This window comes from Lepidochelys kempii, chromosome 5, assembly GCF_965140265.1.
Source record: "Lepidochelys kempii isolate rLepKem1 chromosome 5, rLepKem1.hap2, whole genome shotgun sequence".
Classification (NCBI taxonomy): domain Eukaryota; kingdom Metazoa; phylum Chordata; order Testudines; family Cheloniidae; genus Lepidochelys; species Lepidochelys kempii.
Window position 1 is genome coordinate 84454105 of NC_133260.1, and position 21341 is coordinate 84475445.

At 39.0% G+C, this 21341-nt stretch overlaps 1 protein-coding gene across 2 annotated transcripts; it reads left to right on the forward strand.

Annotated features, from left to right (window-relative positions):
• The first annotated feature begins 19 nt into the window (after positions 1 to 19).
• Positions 20 to 18382, forward strand: NFIL3 (nuclear factor, interleukin 3 regulated). 2 transcript variants are annotated; one of them, XM_073344890.1, is made up of 2 exons: positions 20 to 459; positions 16478 to 18382. In XM_073344890.1, exon 2 carries the CDS (start codon positions 16675 to 16677, stop codon positions 18058 to 18060), a length of 1386 nt encoding a protein of 461 aa, XP_073200991.1. In that variant the 5' UTR covers positions 20 to 459; positions 16478 to 16674; the 3' UTR covers positions 18061 to 18382. The 2 variants fall into 2 exon arrangements, with proteins under 2 accessions (XP_073200991.1, XP_073200992.1); XM_073344891.1 differs by lacking the exon at positions 20 to 459 and adding an exon at positions 662 to 946.
• The last annotated feature ends 2959 nt before the right edge of the window (positions 18383 to 21341 follow it).

Below are 21341 nucleotides of genomic sequence, written 5' to 3' on the forward strand. Positions count from 1 at the left end.
AGGGCGGGGGGGGGGGGGGAGTGATGAGGGAGGAGGAAAGGGGGTTCAATTCAAGTCTGGGCCTGCCCCTATGACTCCCCTCCGGGAGGCCTCCATTGGCTGCACCCCGAGAGCGCCGAGCTCTGATTGGGGACGGGCCGCTGCCAGTCACAGCAAAGGCTGGCATGAGGACTGTGCGTTGTGAGGAGTGTACAGGACTGACCTACTAACACAGATCCCTCTCCAACGGCGGCGGCAGTAGCAGCAGCAGCAGCAGCAGCAGCCGCGCTCGCGCCCTGGCTGATACCGAAGCTGCTCCCCGCGCAGGACTGGTGCAAGGGGCTTCCGGGGCTTCACAGCCCCTCACACCGAGTTCTCCCGTCCCGCTCCCCAGAGCGATCGGGAGAAGAACAGAGGCAAAAGCTAGCGGTTTGCTGGGAGGCTACAGCTTATTCCATTCTACCAGTGGCGATTATGAAGGTAAGGTAACATTGTAATGGCTTGTAGTCTACACTGGATCCCTCGGTGTGGTGCTCCCCTCGCTTGTCTTACACACTTATCGGTGTGTGCGTGTGTAAATCTCTCTCGATAGCTCCACGTAGCTGGATAGAGACGCGTGTTGGCGATGTGTATGTGTGCGTGCGTGTGTGTATTATGTATATCTATATTAAAAACTTTTGCTAGCATGTCAGTACTGGGACTCGCCACCTTAAGGTGGCCGCTTTGATTGCAGCGCCCTCTGGACAGCACGTAGACTTGGAGCTGCTGCTGCTTGTTTGCTGGCTTTGGCTACATTGTTGTTGCATAATATGTCTTCTTGTTTGAGGAAAATTGATGTTTTCATGGAGAAAAGCGCCAGGGAGATTTGATCTGACGCTGATCCATCTCCCTCTGGGTGGGGAAAGGATATATCTGGAGGAGTGGGGAAATAGCTGATTAAAATACTGGTTTTGCCTGCGAAAAGAAGGTTAGTTAAAGGAATAATAACACGAGAAGGAATTTAGAAAATGTCTGTTTAAAAATTTACCTATTTTAGATTAAAAAAAACAACATACCTCAGACCCTTTTTACCCTCTGACTGTGTAACAAGCCCGAGGTAAGGTTTGTGGGTCTTGTTCTTTCGCACATTGCATAATCTGTTCACTGTGTACTGGCAAGCATTTGGATGTGATGTGTGTGTGTTGCGTGTGCAATACTTTTGGTAATTTTGGTGCAGATTTAGGGAATTAGATCATTAAATGCACTAATTTTTTGTGTATTTCACACCAAATAAGGAGTTTTTATGCCGATTGTCAGTGACTGTCGGCGAGTTTACATATTCACTTTGCGCTCAGGGATCTTGTTTTTATACATGGAAAAGAGTACATGTAGCATTTAGTTCTCTCAAATTATATTAGTTTGTATTTGTCTGTGCCTTTTCCCTCACTTTGCTCACTGTTTTTCAGACACTACAATACTGATAATTTAATAGTTCCTGGAAATGTTGCATTATGTAACCACAGAATTTGCTGGCAGTCAGGGTAGAAAGAGGGAGCTAATTACGCGATTTTATAATCTCGATACAAAGAAACTAGGACAATCCCAGGCTAAAAAAAATGCCACTGTAACAGATTTTTTAAAAGATGTGTTTAACAAGGAAAGTAGTCAAATGGTAAGTAGGGAGGTAACTCGTGGTTGCTGAATGTGGTATATACCCTTATAATGAAATTTGTGTTAATCTATATTTAGCCCTATCACAGTTTAGCGCTTGTGGCTTCATGTGCTATTTCGGTCTTTTCTCCAGAGCTGGACAAATAGACGTTCAAGGCCATTTGGCTGAGTTTTTAATCCCACGCTTTGATAAGGCTGTATTTTTAGGAAGGTATTTCTCCCAGACGCTAAGCATTTTGCTAGGAATTGGCTTTCATTTAAAAAAAATATTAAAGGGATTGATACAAATTTTAGATCATGCCAACAGCACCGAAGAAACAAGATAGTCTGTCACCTCCCTTCGTGATCGTAATGAACCCGGGCGAAGTAAAACGCGGGGGACAGGGGGGGGGGAGGCCTGGTGGAAGGGGTTTCCCATTCACGTTAAATATTGGTGGTTTAGAATGTCACATGAGAAAAGCTGATGTAGGTCAGTATTACATTTTATATTAAACCAGTTTTTGATTATCCTCTGCCTATGATCACAATAAAGTGTACACAGGCAAAGCTTAGAATAATGACGATGATGCTTAATGAGAAAATAAGAATATTTCCTTTATATGTTGCAAACTATTAATGGCCCCGAACCTGAATTCCTTGTGGAGCCAGAACTGCCACTGGTTTCAACGGCTGAAGCCGGGGATGCAAAATCGGGGGCAGGGTCTTTAAATGTGCCCTTATAGAGAAGACTGGACTCCTTTCTTAGGTGAATTAAATAAGTAAGATAATTAAGGAGGTCAAGCTCTTTCCAGGAACCGAACCTGATTTTAGCCACGGCCCCCAGTTTACAGTGTGTATTATTGTTGTTGCACATTATTCCCTGCTGCCCATGTGGAGTCAATGTAGCTGGTGCATAGGTAGGAGGGTGGGTGGATGTGTAATTTTTTGTGGGGGGAGGGAGGGAAGGGTAGGCTTAAGGGCTGTGGGCTTAGTCCATTGGGCGGGAGTGCTGGTGCAGGTCTGAGGACCTCCTACTGCTTGGAGGAGAGCAGCAGCCCCTTCCCAAAGTAGCTGTCTTACCCGGGGAGGGGTTTGCGTGGGGAGGGGCCGCAGAACTAGGCGTTGGTTATTGTGACTGGGGAGGCGGATGGCGCTGCTGCTGCTCCGCATTCCTTTGTTCTGGAGCTGGGGGCGGATGGGAGGCAGCCCTGAGCCCCGGGAAGGGCGGGAGGAGGCGAGTGCTTGGGGAGGGCAGCCTGGGCTGAGCACGAGTGTTAAGGAAAGCGGAGTAAATAAGGCAAGATAATAATACTCGGTTGTTTTGTACTGACAGGGAGCGAGCGAGAGAAGAACAGGCTCGGCAGTGGGAGGGATGCGTCTCCAGTCACGTAGTGTGTGTACTCGCTGTTCATTAACACGCAGCCGAAGGGGGGAGGGAAGGAGGGGAAAGGAAGCGTCTCTCCCTCTGTGTTGAGAATGGAAACATGTTAAGCAATTCAGCCCGCTCCCACGTTCTCTCCTGCACCAACCAGAGCGCCCTGCTTCAGCAGCCTTTGTGCCTAGGCTTGGCAGCCACGCGTACGATATTGGGCTTTCTAGGGCGGCTCGCATAGTTTAGTCGCCCGCTCATGTCTTTGAATTTTACACAGAGAGAGTATTTTACTTCTGTTGGACGTTAGAGACAAGCGCACTATAGAGCAGGACTGTGCCCTCCCCCTCGCCAGCCCCCCACACACTTGCACTCCTGAGCCTGGTAATAACAATTCGAACTTCACTTGTTCCAAACACTACACTATTGAGTAATTTACTCCTACAACACCTTGTGCTGCAGGTAAGATCCCCGTTTTACAGAAGTGGAAACTGAGACACAGCCGTGCACATTTTTATTATTTAAGTGGGTTTATGCCTTTTGCTGAATTTGACTCAAAACAATGTGACAATGTATCTATTTGGCGTTATTGACAAATATGTTCAAAAAATATCCTGTTTCAGAGTAGCAGCTGTGTTAGTCTGCATCCGATGAAGTGAGCTGTAGCTCACGAAAGCTTATGCTCAGATAAATTTGTTAGTCTCTAAAGTGCCACAAGTACTCCTTTTTTTTAAAAAAAAAATATCCTGTGATTACTCCTTATCCTTGCATCTTGAATGATCAAATTCAAGTATAAAGAAAAGGAGTACTTGTGGCACCTTAGAGACTAACAAATTTATTTGAGCTCCAATTATCTGTATATAAAATCTATTTTGAATTTACCTTACCACACTCAGTAATTCATGCAACACAAAGCCTACGTTAATATAATGCTAAGGGCATTATTCTTATTGTCGTCAGTCAAAACACTGACTTCAATAGGAATTTTCACTGAATAAGGTCTGCAGGTTTGTCCCAAGACATGATTTAAACCAGCAAAATCAAGGAACACTGAGCAATGCTCCTTCACATTTTTGGCACTAGCAGAAACTACTATAAAAGTTGTTACATTATAGATATCTTTATTTGACTTTTAATGTTTTAACATTTTTCAGAATTATCTGCCTTCACTTTCCATTTTTAGTTATCTTCTATTTTTAGCTTGACTTATTCTCTAAAGAATTGTTAACTAGCTTTCAAAATATCCAGCTTCCTGGATTTGCCCTCAAAGCTTCACGTTTCTGTTTGAATGGATTTTCTAAGGAAATGATTTAAAAGGTGTCAAAAAGCTTACAGTCTTCCCACAAGCAATATGAACTTCTGCGACCTCCTCACAGCTTTTCTTAGCCTATGAAGAAACGGTATTTGCCAAACTTTTGCTGAAAATTGTGGAACACGCAGATATTGCTTTTGCTGATTATAGCATGATTATATAGTCAACAGAATATATCAGTCACTGTTCTACTTGTTCAAGCACTTGTCTTTTTTTATTTCAAGATATCTTTTGCTCATTTTAAGCTGACTTACTTTAGCAAATGGTTATGCAAACAACATTTATGCAGTTTGTTTTTCCAGACAGCAACCCTGTTGCCATATTTTTGTGAGCTGCAGTTATAACATCACTGTGATGCAATAACTTGAACAATAAAATTCTTTGTTTGAGTCTTACTACACACAGTTAAGTCATGTGTCTGAGTCATCAGCTTAATAGATGCTTCCAGGTGACCTTGCCATGATAATTACAGCCAGTTATGAGATATAAATGTGCTTAGGATATGTAATAAAAAAAGATGCAAATATATGCCCAAATCCTGTGGTCCCTTCCCAGGCAAAATATCAATTAATTTAAATGTTAAACTATTTTTCAGAGTTAAAAACCCATTTAGGTAAACATTTTCATTCAAATATTGGTAATTTTAACTGACAGTGGTGGGGTGAGCTTGACTGTCAAAAGTAAGGACTTGAAAAATGAAGACATATTGAATTTGATTCAAAATGTGATAGAAACAATGCCCTTGAGAACTCCTTCTTTGTTTCTCTATTTTTAAAAAAGTGTGCCTGAAATTTATTAGCATTAATATATTGTTTGATATCCTGTGTTTTTTCCTGCCTAACTTACACTTGAGTTGGTGCTTGTCCAAATTAGCATAACATAGGAATACTGAAAGACTTTGTAAATTGTGAGCATGGATATTACATAAGAGATTTTCTTTTTGATTGGAAAGAAATACCCTTTTTACAACTTTTTTTTAGTTTTCTCTGCTGTGGATGTCTGTAGGAAAATTATATAATTTGATTATGGAGTAAAAATACTGTTATAATAAAATGAAGTTCATATTTTTAGCATATATTGTTTATTATTAACACATGCTTAGAGTCTTCTATTTTGTGTTTGTTGATAATATGTTTTGTCAAGGAAGCCCACACTCATCAGAGCATAGACTCTTCATTGTTTTAACAAGTTTAGGAAGAAATGTTCACATCCCAGTGGTAGTAAATAGAAGATTAAATGGAATGTGCTTTTAAAGCTTTCACTCCTTGTCATTCTGTGCTGGAATATTTTCTGGTTTTTTGCATGTATCCTGTTTTAGTTACCATCTTGCAGGGTTATCATACAGCTTTGACTCAGTTTTCTGTTCTGTTGCTGAGTTTCATGATAAGGGTTTCTGACTGAATAACCAAACTCAACCTCTCATGGAGTTTGCATCACAAGCAGTTCAATGTAGGCCCCAGTCCTGCAACTGGCTCTGTAGGGATGGACTCACCCCTACATTTGCATGGAGTCCAAGCAAAGTCCACAGTGGTCCATGCATCTGGATCATCTTGCAGGATTGGGGCCTACATATATTGCTATTTCTGTTTCATTTGCAATGTGTGTTAGAAATTATTACACATATTGTCTATTACATCATGATGTTTCACTTTTTTGCACGTCATTTCTTATGGCAGAGAAAAAGGACCAAATCATCAGCTGATGTACATTGACATAGTACCACTGCCTTCAATAGAACAGCACTAGTTTACACCAGCTGAGGATCTGGCTCATATTTTGGATTGGTGAGAATACAGTACAATTAATACATAAAAATGTTATTTGTTTTAGGTATAATTGAAACAACATTCCATAATCATTTTTGTATTTTTGTCTTATGGCCTTTAATTGAGGGGAAAACAAAACAAAAGAATTTTTTCAGTGTTTGAAATTAGCTAGGTTGTGATTTTGTTTTTGGAAACCTTTTAATATGAAAATAGTGATCTTGCATAATCTAAAATGTTTATTATGAAGCAGCAAGTGACATAGGAAAAATCTTCCTGTTATAGTCTTCATAATTTTACAAATTATTTTTAGCTCAATTTAGTATTTTTTATAAAAACCCATTAGAACCATAATAATGAAATATGTTTCTTTACCCGAGTATGTCTTTCTGTGCACCTTTACACTACCAGCTTATCCTTAAGATTGCTACTAAGTACTCTGAATTAATTACACTGATTTCTTCTAAAACAAAGCACTGAAGCATTTGTTTTGGAAAAATAAAAAAAAAATCAATAGAGAATTACACAGGCTTTCCAAACAAATAGGAAGAAAATATAGGTCAAATGTGGGCTACTAACCTTGACTGACCTTTTGAGCAACAGCTATTTTTAACACACATTCAGTTCTCTCCAGATGATTTTATTTGCATAATTTGTGTTATTAACCTTTGAGAATCAAACTATACTTTAATGAGTTAATCTGTAATTATTAAGATAAACAGTAACAGAAGTGTGTTTCCTAACGCTGAAGGCCTTTCATAAGACTTCAACCTGCTGGGTACAGCTTCAAGTTTGACAATATGGAAGTAATATAGTATTTCAATGGCCTTGATAAGCTTTACTGTATTTGTGCGACTGTGGAGAATCTAATACATTAACAATACACTTAATGTGAATGTAAGAGAATCAAGTAGATTCCTCTTTTTATTACCTTTAAAAAAGTAAAATACAGAAGTTTTATCCAAAATGTTTCATCTTGTGTGAAAACATCATAATGAGTATCACACTGATCTGTAATTTAATTATGGATTGATCCTTCAGTCTTTAAACGCTTAAGATGCTCATTGATTTGAGAGAGGTGTGTTATGTGCACAGGATTAAAAATAGTAGATAATATCAGAATTCTAATCCTAATTTTATCATGTTTCCTCTGTAACTTTGAGCAGCCACTCAGTCATACCATGTAATCCTGTTCACCAGTGTGGTCCCAGAAAGGCTAAACTTCATCTGATCTAAACTGCATGGGTTGGCTGACTCACAAACCTGCATGAGGGCTGGCATTCTGGATCCACTCAAGCCAGTGGCGATTATTTTGGATTGTTTTGAATGCCTTCAAAATGGGATTATTTTGAATGCCTTCAGTGGGGTTTGGCTCAGACCATAGCGGCCAGATCCTCAGCTGGGGTAAATTGTCATAGCTTCATTAACTTCAGTGTGTCATAACTGAATTAACTTCAAAAATGGAACTATGACAGTTTACACAAGGTGAAGATCTATTCCCAGGGCAGTAGAAATTCCTGGTACTACATTTGCCTATAATCTGCAAAGAGTAGTTGTAGACAGGCTCCAAATTGTGGAGGAGATTTGGTTCCTCAGACTCACCTGTTAATTTAGGTTACATCTACGCTACAAGCTAAGGCTGTGATTCCCCCTGCTTGAGGACATATACTCGGGCTAGCTCTCATGGAGTTAGCATGAGTATAAATAGCAGTGTAGCCTTGATGGCGTCAGTGGAGGCATGGCTGAGCTGAGTCAAGTACATATTCACCAGGTTCAGGCATATTCGTACTCAGCATGGCTCAGCTGTGCCACTGCTGCCATGACCTGTTCTACCACTGCTAAACTGCTATTTATATTTGTACTACCTCTATGAGAGCTGGCAGGAGTATGAGTACTTGAACAGGAGAATCACATCCCTAGCTCTTAGTCTAGATGTAGTATTTGGCTGCATGCTCACTTTCAAAATTGCACCCTCAGTTTCCCCAGCTGGAAAATGGGGATGATAATACATCTTCACTTATTAAGGTGTTGGGGTCATTTAGTCAGCAAATACTTGTAAAGTGCTTTGAAGATGGAAAATACTAAGTATATTCTTAATTTTTTAGAATTGTTGAGTGCAAAATGGTTGTTGGGTTGGGTGCCTAGGAATGCCAGTGTTTCTGGTTCATGAAGAGACTTTAAAATAGTTGCCCCATGACAGGATGCTAACGATAACATATTTAATGATAACTATGCAAAACATTGAAAACAACAATTGGAAATCTAAATATATATACTTAAATTTAGTTTGCTTGGTTGGTTGGTTTAGCAAATTGTTTATATTATACTTGACAGTGTTTATTTAAATAGGTGCTAAGAAGTCACAGTGACAGAATACATGGTTCTCACTTTAGAAATATTAGAAATGAATATTTTGCAGTAGTCTTGCTCTTGGGAGGACTCTAAGATTTGTAGACTTTTGATTTTAGAAAATTGCAGAGTGATTCAAAAAATGTCTTGAAACTGTATTTCATTTGGTCCAGCGCAGTCATCACCAGAATGTTGAGGGAACAGAAATAATTACCAGGGCTGCCGGAGTCGGGGAAGAGGGGAGAGTTTCTCCCAGTCACCCCAAAATGATGGAGGGGCAACTGGGCCAAGTCTGAGTGAGAGGTGTTGGATCTGGGCGCAGGTTTGGGGCCACCATCAATAGTGTGGGGAGTGACTTGCTCACCCCAGCGGGGCCCACATCCCACCAGCACCGCCACTGGCATCATCACACTGGGCCCAAGGCCACCCACCAGGCCGAGAGCCCGGAGGTGGGAGTGGAATTAGGTATACCACTCCCACCAGTAGTAGGGCTGGAACTCAGGGAGAGGTGGGACTGGGAGCAGCCCCCTAGCCTCACACTGGGCAGAGCCCCTCCCCACTATCTCCACAGGGAGGGCAGTGATCCCACAGGCCTGGGGTCTCTCTGACACCCTATCCCCTCTTCTCTTCTTAAATTCTTTTGTTTCCATGATAATTTTCTTGGAAGGATGCGGGTGGGGAGGTTCAGTTTTAGGTTTTGCCTTAGGTCCCCAAAATCCTCTCGGTGGCCCTGATAACAACCAATGTTAAAACAACACTGTAGAAAGAGTTGCATAAAACATTTTTGAAGAATGTAATCATGGATATAATGCAAATTATTTTTGATAAATATAGAATCATTCTTTGCTAAGGAACGTAAATCTTGTTCAGTAAAACAATATGGGTCATATTTTGGCTTGGGAAACACATGTGTATGGGAACCACATGTGTGTATTTCAACACACAATTGACCTACATGATTACATTAGAAAGAACAAAGAGAGTCAAAATTATGGCCCAGTCCTGTAACTGTTGTGCTTATTTAAGTATATAATATGAATGTGAGTAAGAGCTGCATGATCAGGACTTTTATAATATCTTGAGAATATCTGAGTGCTTCAATATTTTAAAATCCATGGATAAATTAACATCTCATGGCTTCTGTGTACATCATTTCTTGTTTCATTAGTATGAATTTTAGAGAACAGTCATATTAGCTCTTGAATCTGAGGTCGGACTCTGCTCGGATTGAAGTCAATGGCAAAATTGCAGTGGAGCAGGATTGGGTCTGTAATTAAGTTAATAGGGTTGAATGCTATTACACTGTTGAATTGGCACTCAATGCCATTAACGTCAACCAACCCAATAAATAATTAAATAAATAAAAACCATCAGCAGTGATTAATGTACAGCCGTATTAAATGTTGGTTTTAGAATACTTTGAGGGAGTGATAAAGTAATTGCAAAATTAATCATAAGGGAAAATATTGGAATTTGAAATGTAGTCAGAGGAATCATTACAGTTCATTAGTTTATGTGTAAATACTCATGTTTTCAGTGGAATTATAAAATACAATTGAAGTGAAATGGCTGTTTTTATTGAAGGCATTTTGCCATTATCATCAGATGGAATTTAATTTGTTTACAGACTCTGTATTGGGCTGATCCGCAAGGAAAACCATTAACAGACAAAGGATTTTAGTTCTCCGTTTGTATAATGGCAGTTTTCAATAAGATGATACAAATGTTCAAGGAAGATACTGATAGAACTAATAATTTGCTGGTGCTTTAATGATTTACCAAAAGCATAATGTCAAAGCTTTTGACATAAGTGGCAATTATATAAGGTTGACATAAAAATCATTGGCCAAATTTAGACCTTATGAACTTCTCACATGGATACAGGCCGGGGACGCATATGAATGTTGCCTGCAAAGCACTGTTGTTTTGAACACATATTTAGATGAGCCATGGACTCGTGTACAGTCCCTCCCTCATTCAGGTTATTCATGCCAAGGGCACCAGTAATATGCACAAGATGGAGTGTGGCCAAAACAGGAGATATGTTTGTTGAAACAAGCAGACCATGCCTCCTTGGAATACCCCAATCTGCAGAAGTCCTGTGGCGCATGAACTCTGCAGTAAGCGAAATATTACAGCCCACCCTGGTTGTATTTTTTTGCTTAAGTGCAACCTGAGGCCTGAATATTGCCCTGTGAAAGTACATATGAATTTGGAATCATTGCATACTCAAAACTCCCAGTGACTGAGAAAAGATTGGTGGTAAAGAACTGAATTTTGAGTATTCGGTGTTTGGATGGGTTTGTAATAATTCTGATCCTGCCAATTATCTGTTATTATTTTTATTACTATTAATATTATTTTATTATTATTGTTCCTAATTATATGTATAATGGTAGTGCCCCAAAGCTTCATTCAGGATGGACTGGGGTCTCATGCTGAATGTTGTACAAAAACATATAAAGACACGATTCTTGCCTTGAAACACAATCTAATTGAAAGACAAAACACCACACTCCCACAATAAGAATGAAAGGGGAAGGAAGATGAGAATAATTGTGATAAGATCATGTTGCTACTTAAGCTGGCTTGTATATAGCTTGAAAGTTTCAAATAATGTAAATATTTTAAAAATACGTACAAATAACTAATTATCATCAAATCCCTATCACTGTTGAGTATTTTCAGTGACTAATAACTTTAAAAAGACCTTGAAGTTCCAGCTTGTACAGCACAGCACATTAATGTATAGGATATAAGCTTGTATGTATATAAGTATCCCCTCTTCTAGGAGTATCAATGACTGGTATCTGATTTTGATTTCAGTTATCTACTACATTTTATATTTTACTCAAATCTCTGTGTCATTCGGGTCTGATCCAACTCCCACTGAAGGCCCACTGTATCCCACTGACCTCAATAAGAATTGGATCAGAGTCTAAAAGAATAAATACATAACTTCTGGTAAAGATATGTTTTCATTGATATTTGATAGAAGAGGTGTACTGTTTCACATTATGTACTTTAGAAAGTGGATACATTTCCTCATTGGAAAGCCAAAAATTATTTAATGACTTGAATAAATATGATTGCCAGTGTTCATAATATGCCAAGATAGTTACTGGTCAGAATTCTTTTGATCCAGTAATCCCAGTGCAACAGAATAATGTAAATGTAACCTGTGTGTTGTATTTTATATGACATAAGTCAAAGGATGAACATTCTGGAAATGATTTCAATTTCCAGTTGACCGGATTGATTATATTTTTTCAGAGGAACAGCCGTGTTAGTCTGTATTCGCAAAAAGAAAAGGAGTACTTGTGGCACCTTAGAGACTAACCAATTTATTTGAGCATGAGCTTTCGTGAGCTACAGCTCACTTCATCAGATGTTTACCGTGGAAACTGCAGCAGACTTTATATACACACAGAAATCATGAAACAATACCTCCTCCCACCCCACTGTCCTGCTGGTAATAGCTTATCTAAAGTGATCAACAGGTGGGCCATTTCCAGCACAAATCCAGGTTTTCTCACCCTCCACCCCCCCACACAAATTCACTCTCCTGCTGGTGCTAGCCCATCCAAAGTGACAACTCTTTACATAATCAAGTCGGGCTATTTCCTGCATAGATCAAGGTTTTCTCACATCCCCCCCACCCCCATACACACACAAACTCACTCTCCTGCTGGTAATAGCTCATCTAAACTGACCATTCTCCAGGTTTAAATCCAAGTTAAACCAGAACATCTGGGGGGGGGGGGGGGTAGGAAAAAACAAGAGGAAACAAGCTACCTTGCATAATGACTTAGCCACTCCCAGTCTCTATTTAAGCCTAAATTAATAGTATCCAATTTGCAAATGAATTCCAATTCAGCAGTTTCTCGCTGGAGTCTGGATTTGAAGTTTTTTTGTTTTAAGATAGCGACCTTCATGTCTGTGATTGCGTGACCAGAGAGATTGAAGTGTTCTCCGACTGGTTTATGAATGTTATAATTCTTGACATCTGATTTGTGTCCATTTATTCTTTTACGTAGAGACTGTCCAGTTTGACCAATGTACATGGCAGAGGGGCATTGCTGGCACATGATGGCATAGATCACATTGGTGGATGTGCAGGTGAACGAGCCTCTGATAGTGTGGCTGATGTTATTAGGCCCTGTGATGGTGTCCCCTGAATAGATATGTGGGCACAATTGGCAACGGGCTTTGTTGCAAGGATAAGTTCCTGGGTTAGTGGTTCTGTTGTGTGGTATGTGGTTGTTGGTGAGTATTTGCTTCAGGTTGCGGGGCTGTCTGTAGGCAAGGACTGGCCTGTCTCCCAAGACTTGTGAGAGTGTTGGGTCATCCTTTAGGATAGGTTGTAGATCCTTAATAATGCGTTGGAGGGGTTTTAGTTGGGGGCTGAAGGTGACGGCTAGTGGCGTTCTGTTATTTTCTTTGTTAGGCCTGTCCTGTAGTAGGTAACTTCTGGGAACTCTTCTGGCTCTATCAATCTGTTTCTTTACTTCTGCAGGTGGGTATTGTAGTTGTAAGAAAGCTTGACAGAGATCTTGTAGGTGTTTGTCTCTGTCTGAGGGGTTGGAGCAAATGCGGTTGTATCGCAGAGCTTGGCTGTAGACGATGGATCGTGTGGTGTGGTCAGGGTGAAAGCTGGAGGCATGCAGGTAGGAATAGCGGTCAGTAGGTTTACGGTATAGGGTGGTGTTTATGTGGCCATTGTTTATTAGCACTGTAGTGTCCAGGAAGTGGATCTCTTGTGTGGACTGGACCAGGCTGAGGTTGGTGGTGGGATGGAAATTGTTGAAATCATGGTGGAATTCCTCAAGGGCTTCTTTTCCATGGGTCCAGATGATGAAGATGTCATCAATATAGCGCAAGTAGAGTAGGGGCTTTAGGGGACGAGAGCTGAGGAAGCGTTGTTCTAAATCAGCCATAAAAATGTTGGCATACTGTGGGGCCATGCGGGTACCCATAGCAGTGCCGCTGATCTGAAGGTATACATTGTCCCCAAATGTGAAATAGTTATGGGTAAGGACAAAGTCACAAAGTTCAGCCACCAGGTTAGCCGTGACATTATCGGGGATAGTGTTCTTGACGGCTTGTAGTCCATCTTTGTGTGGAATGTTGGTGTAGAGGGCTTCTACATCCATAGTAGCCAGGATGGTGTTATCAGGAAGATCACCGATGGATTGAAGTTTCCTCAGGAAGTCAGTGGTGTCTCGAAGGTAGCTGGGAGTGCTGGTAGCGTAGGGCCTGAGGAGGGAGTCTACATAGCCAGACAATCCTGCTGTCAGGGTGCCAATGCCTGAGATGATGGGGCGCCCAGGATTTCCAGGTTTATGGATCTTGGGTAGTAGATAGAATATCCCAGGTCGGGGTTCCAGGGGTGTGTCTGTGCGGATTTGATCTTGTGCTTTTTCAGGAAGTTTCTTCAAAACTTCAAATCCAGACTCCAGCGAGAAACTGCTGAATTGGAATTCATTTGCAAATTGGATACTATTAATTTAGGCTTAAATAGAGACTGGGAGTGGCTAAGTCATTATGCAAGGTAGCTTGTTTCCTCTTGTTTTTTCCTACCCCCCCCCCCCAGATGTTCTGGTTTAACTTGGATTTAAACCTGGAGAATGGTCAGTTTAGATGAGCTATTACCAGCAGGAGAGTGAGTTTGTGTGTGTATGGGGGTGGGGGGGATGTGAGAAAACCTTGATCTATGCAGGAAATAGCCCGACTTGATTATGTAAAGAGTTGTCACTTTGGATGGGCTAGCACCAGCAGGAGAGTGAATTTGTGTGGGGGGGTGGAGGGTGAGAAAACCTGGATTTGTGCTGGAAATGGCCCACCTGTTGATCACTTTAGATAAGCTATTACCAGCAGGACAGTGGGGTGGGAGGAGGTATTGTTTCATGATTTCTGTGTGTATATAAAGTCTGCTGCAGTTTCCACGGTAAACATCTGATGAAGTGAGCTGTAGCTCACGAAAGCTCATGCTCAAATAAATTGGTTAGTCTCTAAGGTGCCACAAGTACTCCTTTTCTTTTTGCGATTATATTTTTTGTTACTGTAACACAACATTATGTGATGCATTTAAACATTTTACCTGTATTGCAAGCGTTCTGACTCATTTAAAGAAATGTACATTAAGATCCATATGTTCAACACTGAATTTTTAACAGTATTATACTGCATTCAGTTATACTAATGCTAAAATATTGCATTGTAATAAGCAGAATTGCTGTAATGGTACTTTAGGAAAACAAACTATAGAGAATTTTATATGAAGAGTGGGGATATGTGGTGGGGAGTTTCTTTCTATAAAGGCCTGATGCAAAGCATGTTTAACTTAATGGAGTGACTCCCATTGACTTCACCATGGGCTTTAGATCAGGCCTAATTGTGTAGTTATTTGTATATTAGTTATATTTCTGCTTTGCAAGCACAGTAATTTGGGGCGGTGCTGTTGCTGTAAATAGTTAATGTTGTCTATGGAGTGGTTAGCTCTTGACTTCATTTTCCATTAAGGTTTCATTACCAAAGACAAATAGTTATAAGCCAGTAATTAACCATGGATTTTAGGAAAGTCTGCTTAGCTGTTCTATTAAACGTGTTAATTGTTCATGACAGAGGAGTTGGCATGGTTTGATGAAACAGAACCCAACTTGAAACCCAAGTCTTTATGATCCCTGATTAATTGTTATTACATCACTCACTCCACTTTGCCTTCTGAAAAAGACAAGAGAAACTGGCAGAATACAATTCATTTATTTTTTTGTAACTTTCCCAGCTGATAAAGTTAAAATTAGTTTCATTAGTCAGTGTAAACACATGCCCAATAAATAGTGATATTAAGCTAAAGTCACTGTTATATTTATTTTTTTAAATATGCAGGCAGCATAAAGATAGTCTGTAAAAGCAGTTGTCTTGCTAAATTTATTTTATCGGGAACATGACTAACCATGGAAAATTTGGTATGGAGGGAAACTATGTCTAGGATCAAAAAGAAATTTTGTTATGAGAACAAAGTATTTTTGTACTGATATGAATTAAATAATACAAAATGCCAGCTTAAATGCTAAGTCAAATTTTAATGACAAAATGTCTTGAGTTAAAGGTTAAGCTAGTTTTCTTTAGTTGATGATCCCATTTCAGATTTAAACTTCTATTCTAATTTGTGCAGTGTTTTGCTGCAGCTGTGTATCCTTAAATATTGCTAAATTGTACTGTGGTATAGTAAAAAACATTTTTCAAATGAGAATTATGTTAGTAAATGTTGTTATCTTAATGTAATTTCACTAATTACTCAATAGTTTTTTCTTTTAGATACGAGAGATCAACCTTATGTAACATTTTTTTTCTTTGTTGTTGATTTTTGAAAAAAAGTGGCGTGTCAGAATTATATAACTTGTGCTTAAACTAAATTATATTGATATGACCAGGCAAAAAGGGTTCTTAAATGTCATGTGATCTCTATACTAAATGTAAAAATAATATATGTTTTAAAAGTTAATTATTTTTATGTGCTGTGTAGCTGGAATGTGTTCTCTGTCATTATTTTAAGGCAAAGAAAAAAACATTCTAACCTCTTTAAATCAGCGTGGGTTATTTTTAATCTGTAATGGACCCAAATATATAACATTTCTGAATCACACACCACAGCTGCTTTTGGAAGAGAGATCTTTATATGGAGGGATAAGATATTTTCCAGTGCTGCTAATCAACATGTCTAGTCATCTGTTAGTGTAGAGGCTTAAGTTGGTCAACGATGTAATGGGAAGTTCTGTGACAACATTATTGTTGAATCAAAACCAAATGTTATTTTTACTGCTTTTCTTTGGATCAGACTTTACTTGTTTTGAAAACAGGAACCATTATTTTAAAGTTTTTTAATTGCATGGGGGAGGGAGAAAAGCTGCTAGCTGGTTACATAAAGTAACTGGATCATTGTTGAGTTTCTTTTGTAGTCTAGTAGGTTTAATGAATCAATCATTATTGTAAATTATGTATTTTGAAAGTAGCATTTTAAAGCAGAAAATCAGCAATAATCAACTAATAATTGGTGCTTTTTATTTGTTACAGGTTACTTAGCAAGTTCCCATTACATCTCTCAAGAAGTAAATTGGATCTGAATATTCTTCTGTTTAATAATATGAAACAAAAGGAATAATGCATATGGATTTAGAATTACTGTATTTATTAGGTAGTTATGGTTTGAGAAGCACTGGGAAAACAGCTCACTCTGTTACTCATCATAGATCTACTAAAAATTGCTTCTGATGCAGTTGAGAAAAATGCAGACCATTAAAAAGGAACAGGCACCTGTTGACGCAAGTAGCAATACGGACAAAATCATGGTGCTTAATTCTACTTTAACAGAAGTGTCTGAAGACTTGGCTACAAATGAAGACATAATACTTAATGAAGGAAATAGTGGAAAAAACAAATCTTCATCATGTCGGAGAAAGCGGGAATTCATTCCAGATGAAAAGAAAGATGCTATGTATTGGGAAAAAAGACGAAAAAATAACGAAGCTGCCAAAAGATCTCGTGAAAAACGACGACTGAATGACCTTGTCTTAGAGAACAAACTAATTGCATTAGGAGAGGAGAATGCCACGTTAAAGGCTGAGCTGCTTTCACTGAAGCTAAAGTTTGGTTTAATTAGCTCTGCAGCATATGCCCAAGAGATACAGAAGCTCAGTAATTCAACAGCTGTGTATTTCCAGGACTATCAAACTTCCAAATCAAATATTAACTCATTTGTGGATGAACATGAACCATCTATGGTAGGTAGTAGTTGTATTTCTGTCATCAAACACTCTCCACAAAGCTCTTTGTCTGATGTGTCTGAAGTATCCTCAGTAGAGCATACTCAAGCAAGTCCTATACAGAATAATTGCAGAAGTTCTGAAAATAAGTTTCAAGTTATAAAGCAGGAGCCAATGGAATTGGAGAACTATGCAAGAGAGTCAAGAGATGATAGAGGCTCCTATACAGCATCCATGTTTCCAAACTACATAGTAAATACCTTTAATGGGTACTCACATTCCCCTCCTCTGCTGCAAGTTAATAGGTCCTCCAGTAATTCTCCAAGAACTTCAGAAGCTGATGATGTGATCATAGGAAAGTCATCTGATGGAGAAGATGAGCAGCAGGTCCCTAAAGGTCCAATTCATTCCCCAGTTGAACTTAAAAATGTTCACGCAACAGTTAAAGTTCCAGAGGTGAACTCTTCTGCACTGCCTCACAAGCTTCGAATTAAGGCCAAAGCCATGCAAATCAAAGTGGAAGCAATGGATAGTGACTATGATGCCACACAGAAACTATCATCACCAGTTGAGATGACATCTAAAAGACATTTTGAGCTTGAAAAGCACAATGCACAAAATTTGGTACATTCTTCTCACACTCCTTTCTCTGTTCAAGTGACTAATATTCAAGACTGGTCTCTCAAACCAGAACACTGGCACCCAAAGGAACTCAATGTAAAAATTCAGAGTGGTTGCAAAACTGGAGTTGTTGAAATTAAAGACAATGTCTACAAAGTATCTGAGTCAGAGAACTTGTATTTGAAGCAGGGCATAGCAAACTTATCTGCAGAGGTTGCTTCACTTAAAAGACTTATAACTACACAACAAATCTCTGCTTCAGACTCTGGTTAAGTTACTACTGAATAAAGGCTTATTGTTTTAAAGGATGTCATTTGCAGTAGATCAATATGTTTTGTATTATGCTGAATTTTCACTGGACTTGTGATGTCATTTCACTGTAATGTTCACATAATGTCTGATTGATGGTGTCTTTTTGTGCACAAATTATTATGAAGACTAGGTTGTGTTATGATCACTATGCCTTGTGTATAGTCAAGTAGCCTGTATGGGGGCTGTATATAGTGAACCTTTTTTTCCCCTTGTTGTTGTTGTTGTTCTATTATAAAGTGTGCAAGTTACCAGTTACAATAAAATATTGGTGACAAACACAGAACATCTACTCCAGGTCAATTGATTTCTATAAGTATGTAGATATTTTGTTAATTATCAAATAAGAAGTCTTCCAAAATGTATTTCAGTTCACTCGTATCCTTGAGGTTTACAGCCTAAATAAACCAAATTGAAATTTATGACATACATGCTTGGAAAAAATCCTCGGTCACATTTTTTTCTTACAGCCCTTTTATAGGAGAATAGAAACTGGATTGATTTTTCACAACTGGTGATTTTTCACATTTCTTTGCATTCACAAAGCCTGTTAATTGCTGAACTGCAACCATAGCATTCAGAGTTGCTAACGGAAGTACACCATTCTCTTAAATCACCCACTCTTATTTCATGTCCTAATAATGCAATAGACACTATAGTTGGGATTTGTGTACATTTGGCAAGTAATAGAGGGAACACACCTTAACTTTTCTAAAAATGAGTCCAGGATTACCAAATATAACTAAGGGAACTGCAAGTGAATGAACAGGATTGGAAACACTAGAAGATGATTGCTATGAGCTGTTTGCTTGAAAAACATCTTCTGTAAGAAACCACAGAATTCTTTAAAATATTTTAGATATTATTTATCTCCTCGTGTAACAAAATGTGTTCAGTGGGATGATTTAAAATGATGATTATTGACATCTGTGTAAGCTGACCTACATCTTTAGCTGTTCATCTGTTTGGTTATTTTAGCTCTTGTTACTTATGGTTGTCTGTTGTAATGGATAAATTCTGCCCTCCTTTCTAGATGGTTATATTTTTGCACTGGTTTGTATGTCTCTATTTTGTGCAACTACTGTCTGATAGCAATGGTTGTTGGGGAGTCTTACCGGAAATCAACAGTAGTACCTGGCTTAAAAACAGGATCTTGTGTTATATGTACTCTCCCATGCATCTTAGCTTTTTGCTTTCTTTAAAAGAAATATGTTGTTTGCTAAAATCACTATGAATACATGCATTATACCAGCCTAGTCTATAGGCATTATCTCATCAGCTCTGACGGTGATGACAGAAAGATTTTTTTTTCATGTGAGTAATGTTGTGCATCTCACATAAAATTACATTATAAGGGGCAGGAAGGAGGTTGCACATACAGGACCAGGTTCTCAACCACAGTTCTGTCCCTTTTGCACCAGAATCTGGCCAAAACTGGCCAGCTGAGAACTCTTAACTGATATAAAGCATAGCTGACTTCTACACCAACTTCCCTTCCCCAACACAGGAGCATGTCAGGGGAGGGAGGGGGTTAACTTGGACAGGAGAAGGGAGGAGTGGAACTCCACTCCCATACAGAAATTTGCAGCTGGCATATGGTCCCTTATATCACAGCTGGGAATATTTGAGAATCAGGGAGTCTTAACCATGTCCCTGACGGCTCTAATCCCACATCCCCTTTCCTGCGCTGAGTGTTTCTTGGCACAGGAGAAAATCTGACCCACATTAAGAGTTGCAATAGCTGGTCCATTAATCCCCATATTGGGGATCTGAGGCTTTGTTTGTACATAAACACACTTCAACTAAAGCTGTGCAAATCCTTGTATGGATACCCTTTTTTCAATTTGAGTGGCTTATTTTGGTTTGGCTTAAGTTCCAAATCAACTTAAACTAAACTGAATAATCTTGGTTTAAATAGAAATGAGAGTGTCCCATGCAATCTTTTGCACCAGTTTAACTATATCAACTTAAAATCACGCCATTAGTTGAAACAGTGCAATCCTGTGAGTAGACAAGCCCTGAGTTTGGTTTTGAGCTTGGTTTTACACTCATGACAGAGTAAGAAGGGTGGGGAGGGAGGAGTGCTCTCTAGTGACCTCTGTGATCAACTCAAAGAGTGATATTAATGTATGCTGAAGATGGATCCCTGCTCAGATAAAGGGAAAGAAGGTCACTGTGAGGACAGGTTTTGTTAAGGAATAAATGGATTGTTCAAATGTGCATATAGTACTTTTCAAAAGCTGACTCATTTAAAAAAACAAGAACTAATATAGCTGTCCATGGCCAACTTTTATTTGTAGGCAAATAGCTCAGCCAGGTAATATTAGGAATTTGTGTAGCAATACATGGCAATTAGTTTTGTATCCTAAGGTCCTGAGAACAATGGAATTTAAGCTGTTAAGCTTTTGAGTCACAACTGAACATGACCACTGAAAAAATAGGATTTATTGATGTACAGTGGCATTTGAAACTCATAAGTGGAAATATACACAGTTGCCGTAATAATGAGTAAAACAGGTCATAAACATAAAACACACGATAAATATACAGACCTACTGAAACCTCTTATTGAGGGGTGTGGTCATGTGAAGATTTACACTGTTATTCTATCAGGATATACTGCATGACATAAAAAGAACAGATAAGGGTTTTTGTATGGCCAAAATCTTAAAATAAAATAATAAAAAAGGATAATTGAGCATTTATGTGGGGGAGGGGAGGAGAGGATGCTAAGTTCGGAAACAGAACACAGCATGTGTGCTCTTGTATACTATCAAATCCAGTGGAAAATATTTGCATCCTAGAAGCTGATGCAAATCCTTATTTTGGTTGAATTGACATAAACTGATATAGAGTAACTGAAAATACCATAGAAAATTATTTGTATGCTTTAAAATAAGAAATTTAAGAAAATTCACATTTGAAAACTAGAAACATAATAGTATTATCAACAGAAGAATCCTTATTTTACATTGGAAATGCCACACCAAAGGAGACAATCTAGTCCAGACTCTGATAGTTGTCGGTACCAGGTGCTTGTGGAGCATAATTGTGGAATACCTGCAGAGGGTAAGTTTCTTCTTAAACCCATCAGTTAATGGTTGACTGATGCCCTGAAACATCTCTATCTCTCTCCTTCTAAAGTAACTGTAGCTGTATTCATTACCCATATACTTATCTAATCCTTTTCTGAATCCTCATAAACTTTTGTCCTCAATGAGAGTTAGGAGTTCCATCAGTTCATT

Excerpts from the sequence above, each read along its gene's own strand:
- NFIL3 (XM_073344890.1), top strand. The coding sequence starts at position 16,675 with ATGCAGTTGAGAAAAATGCAGACCATTAAAAAGGAACAGGCACCTGTT.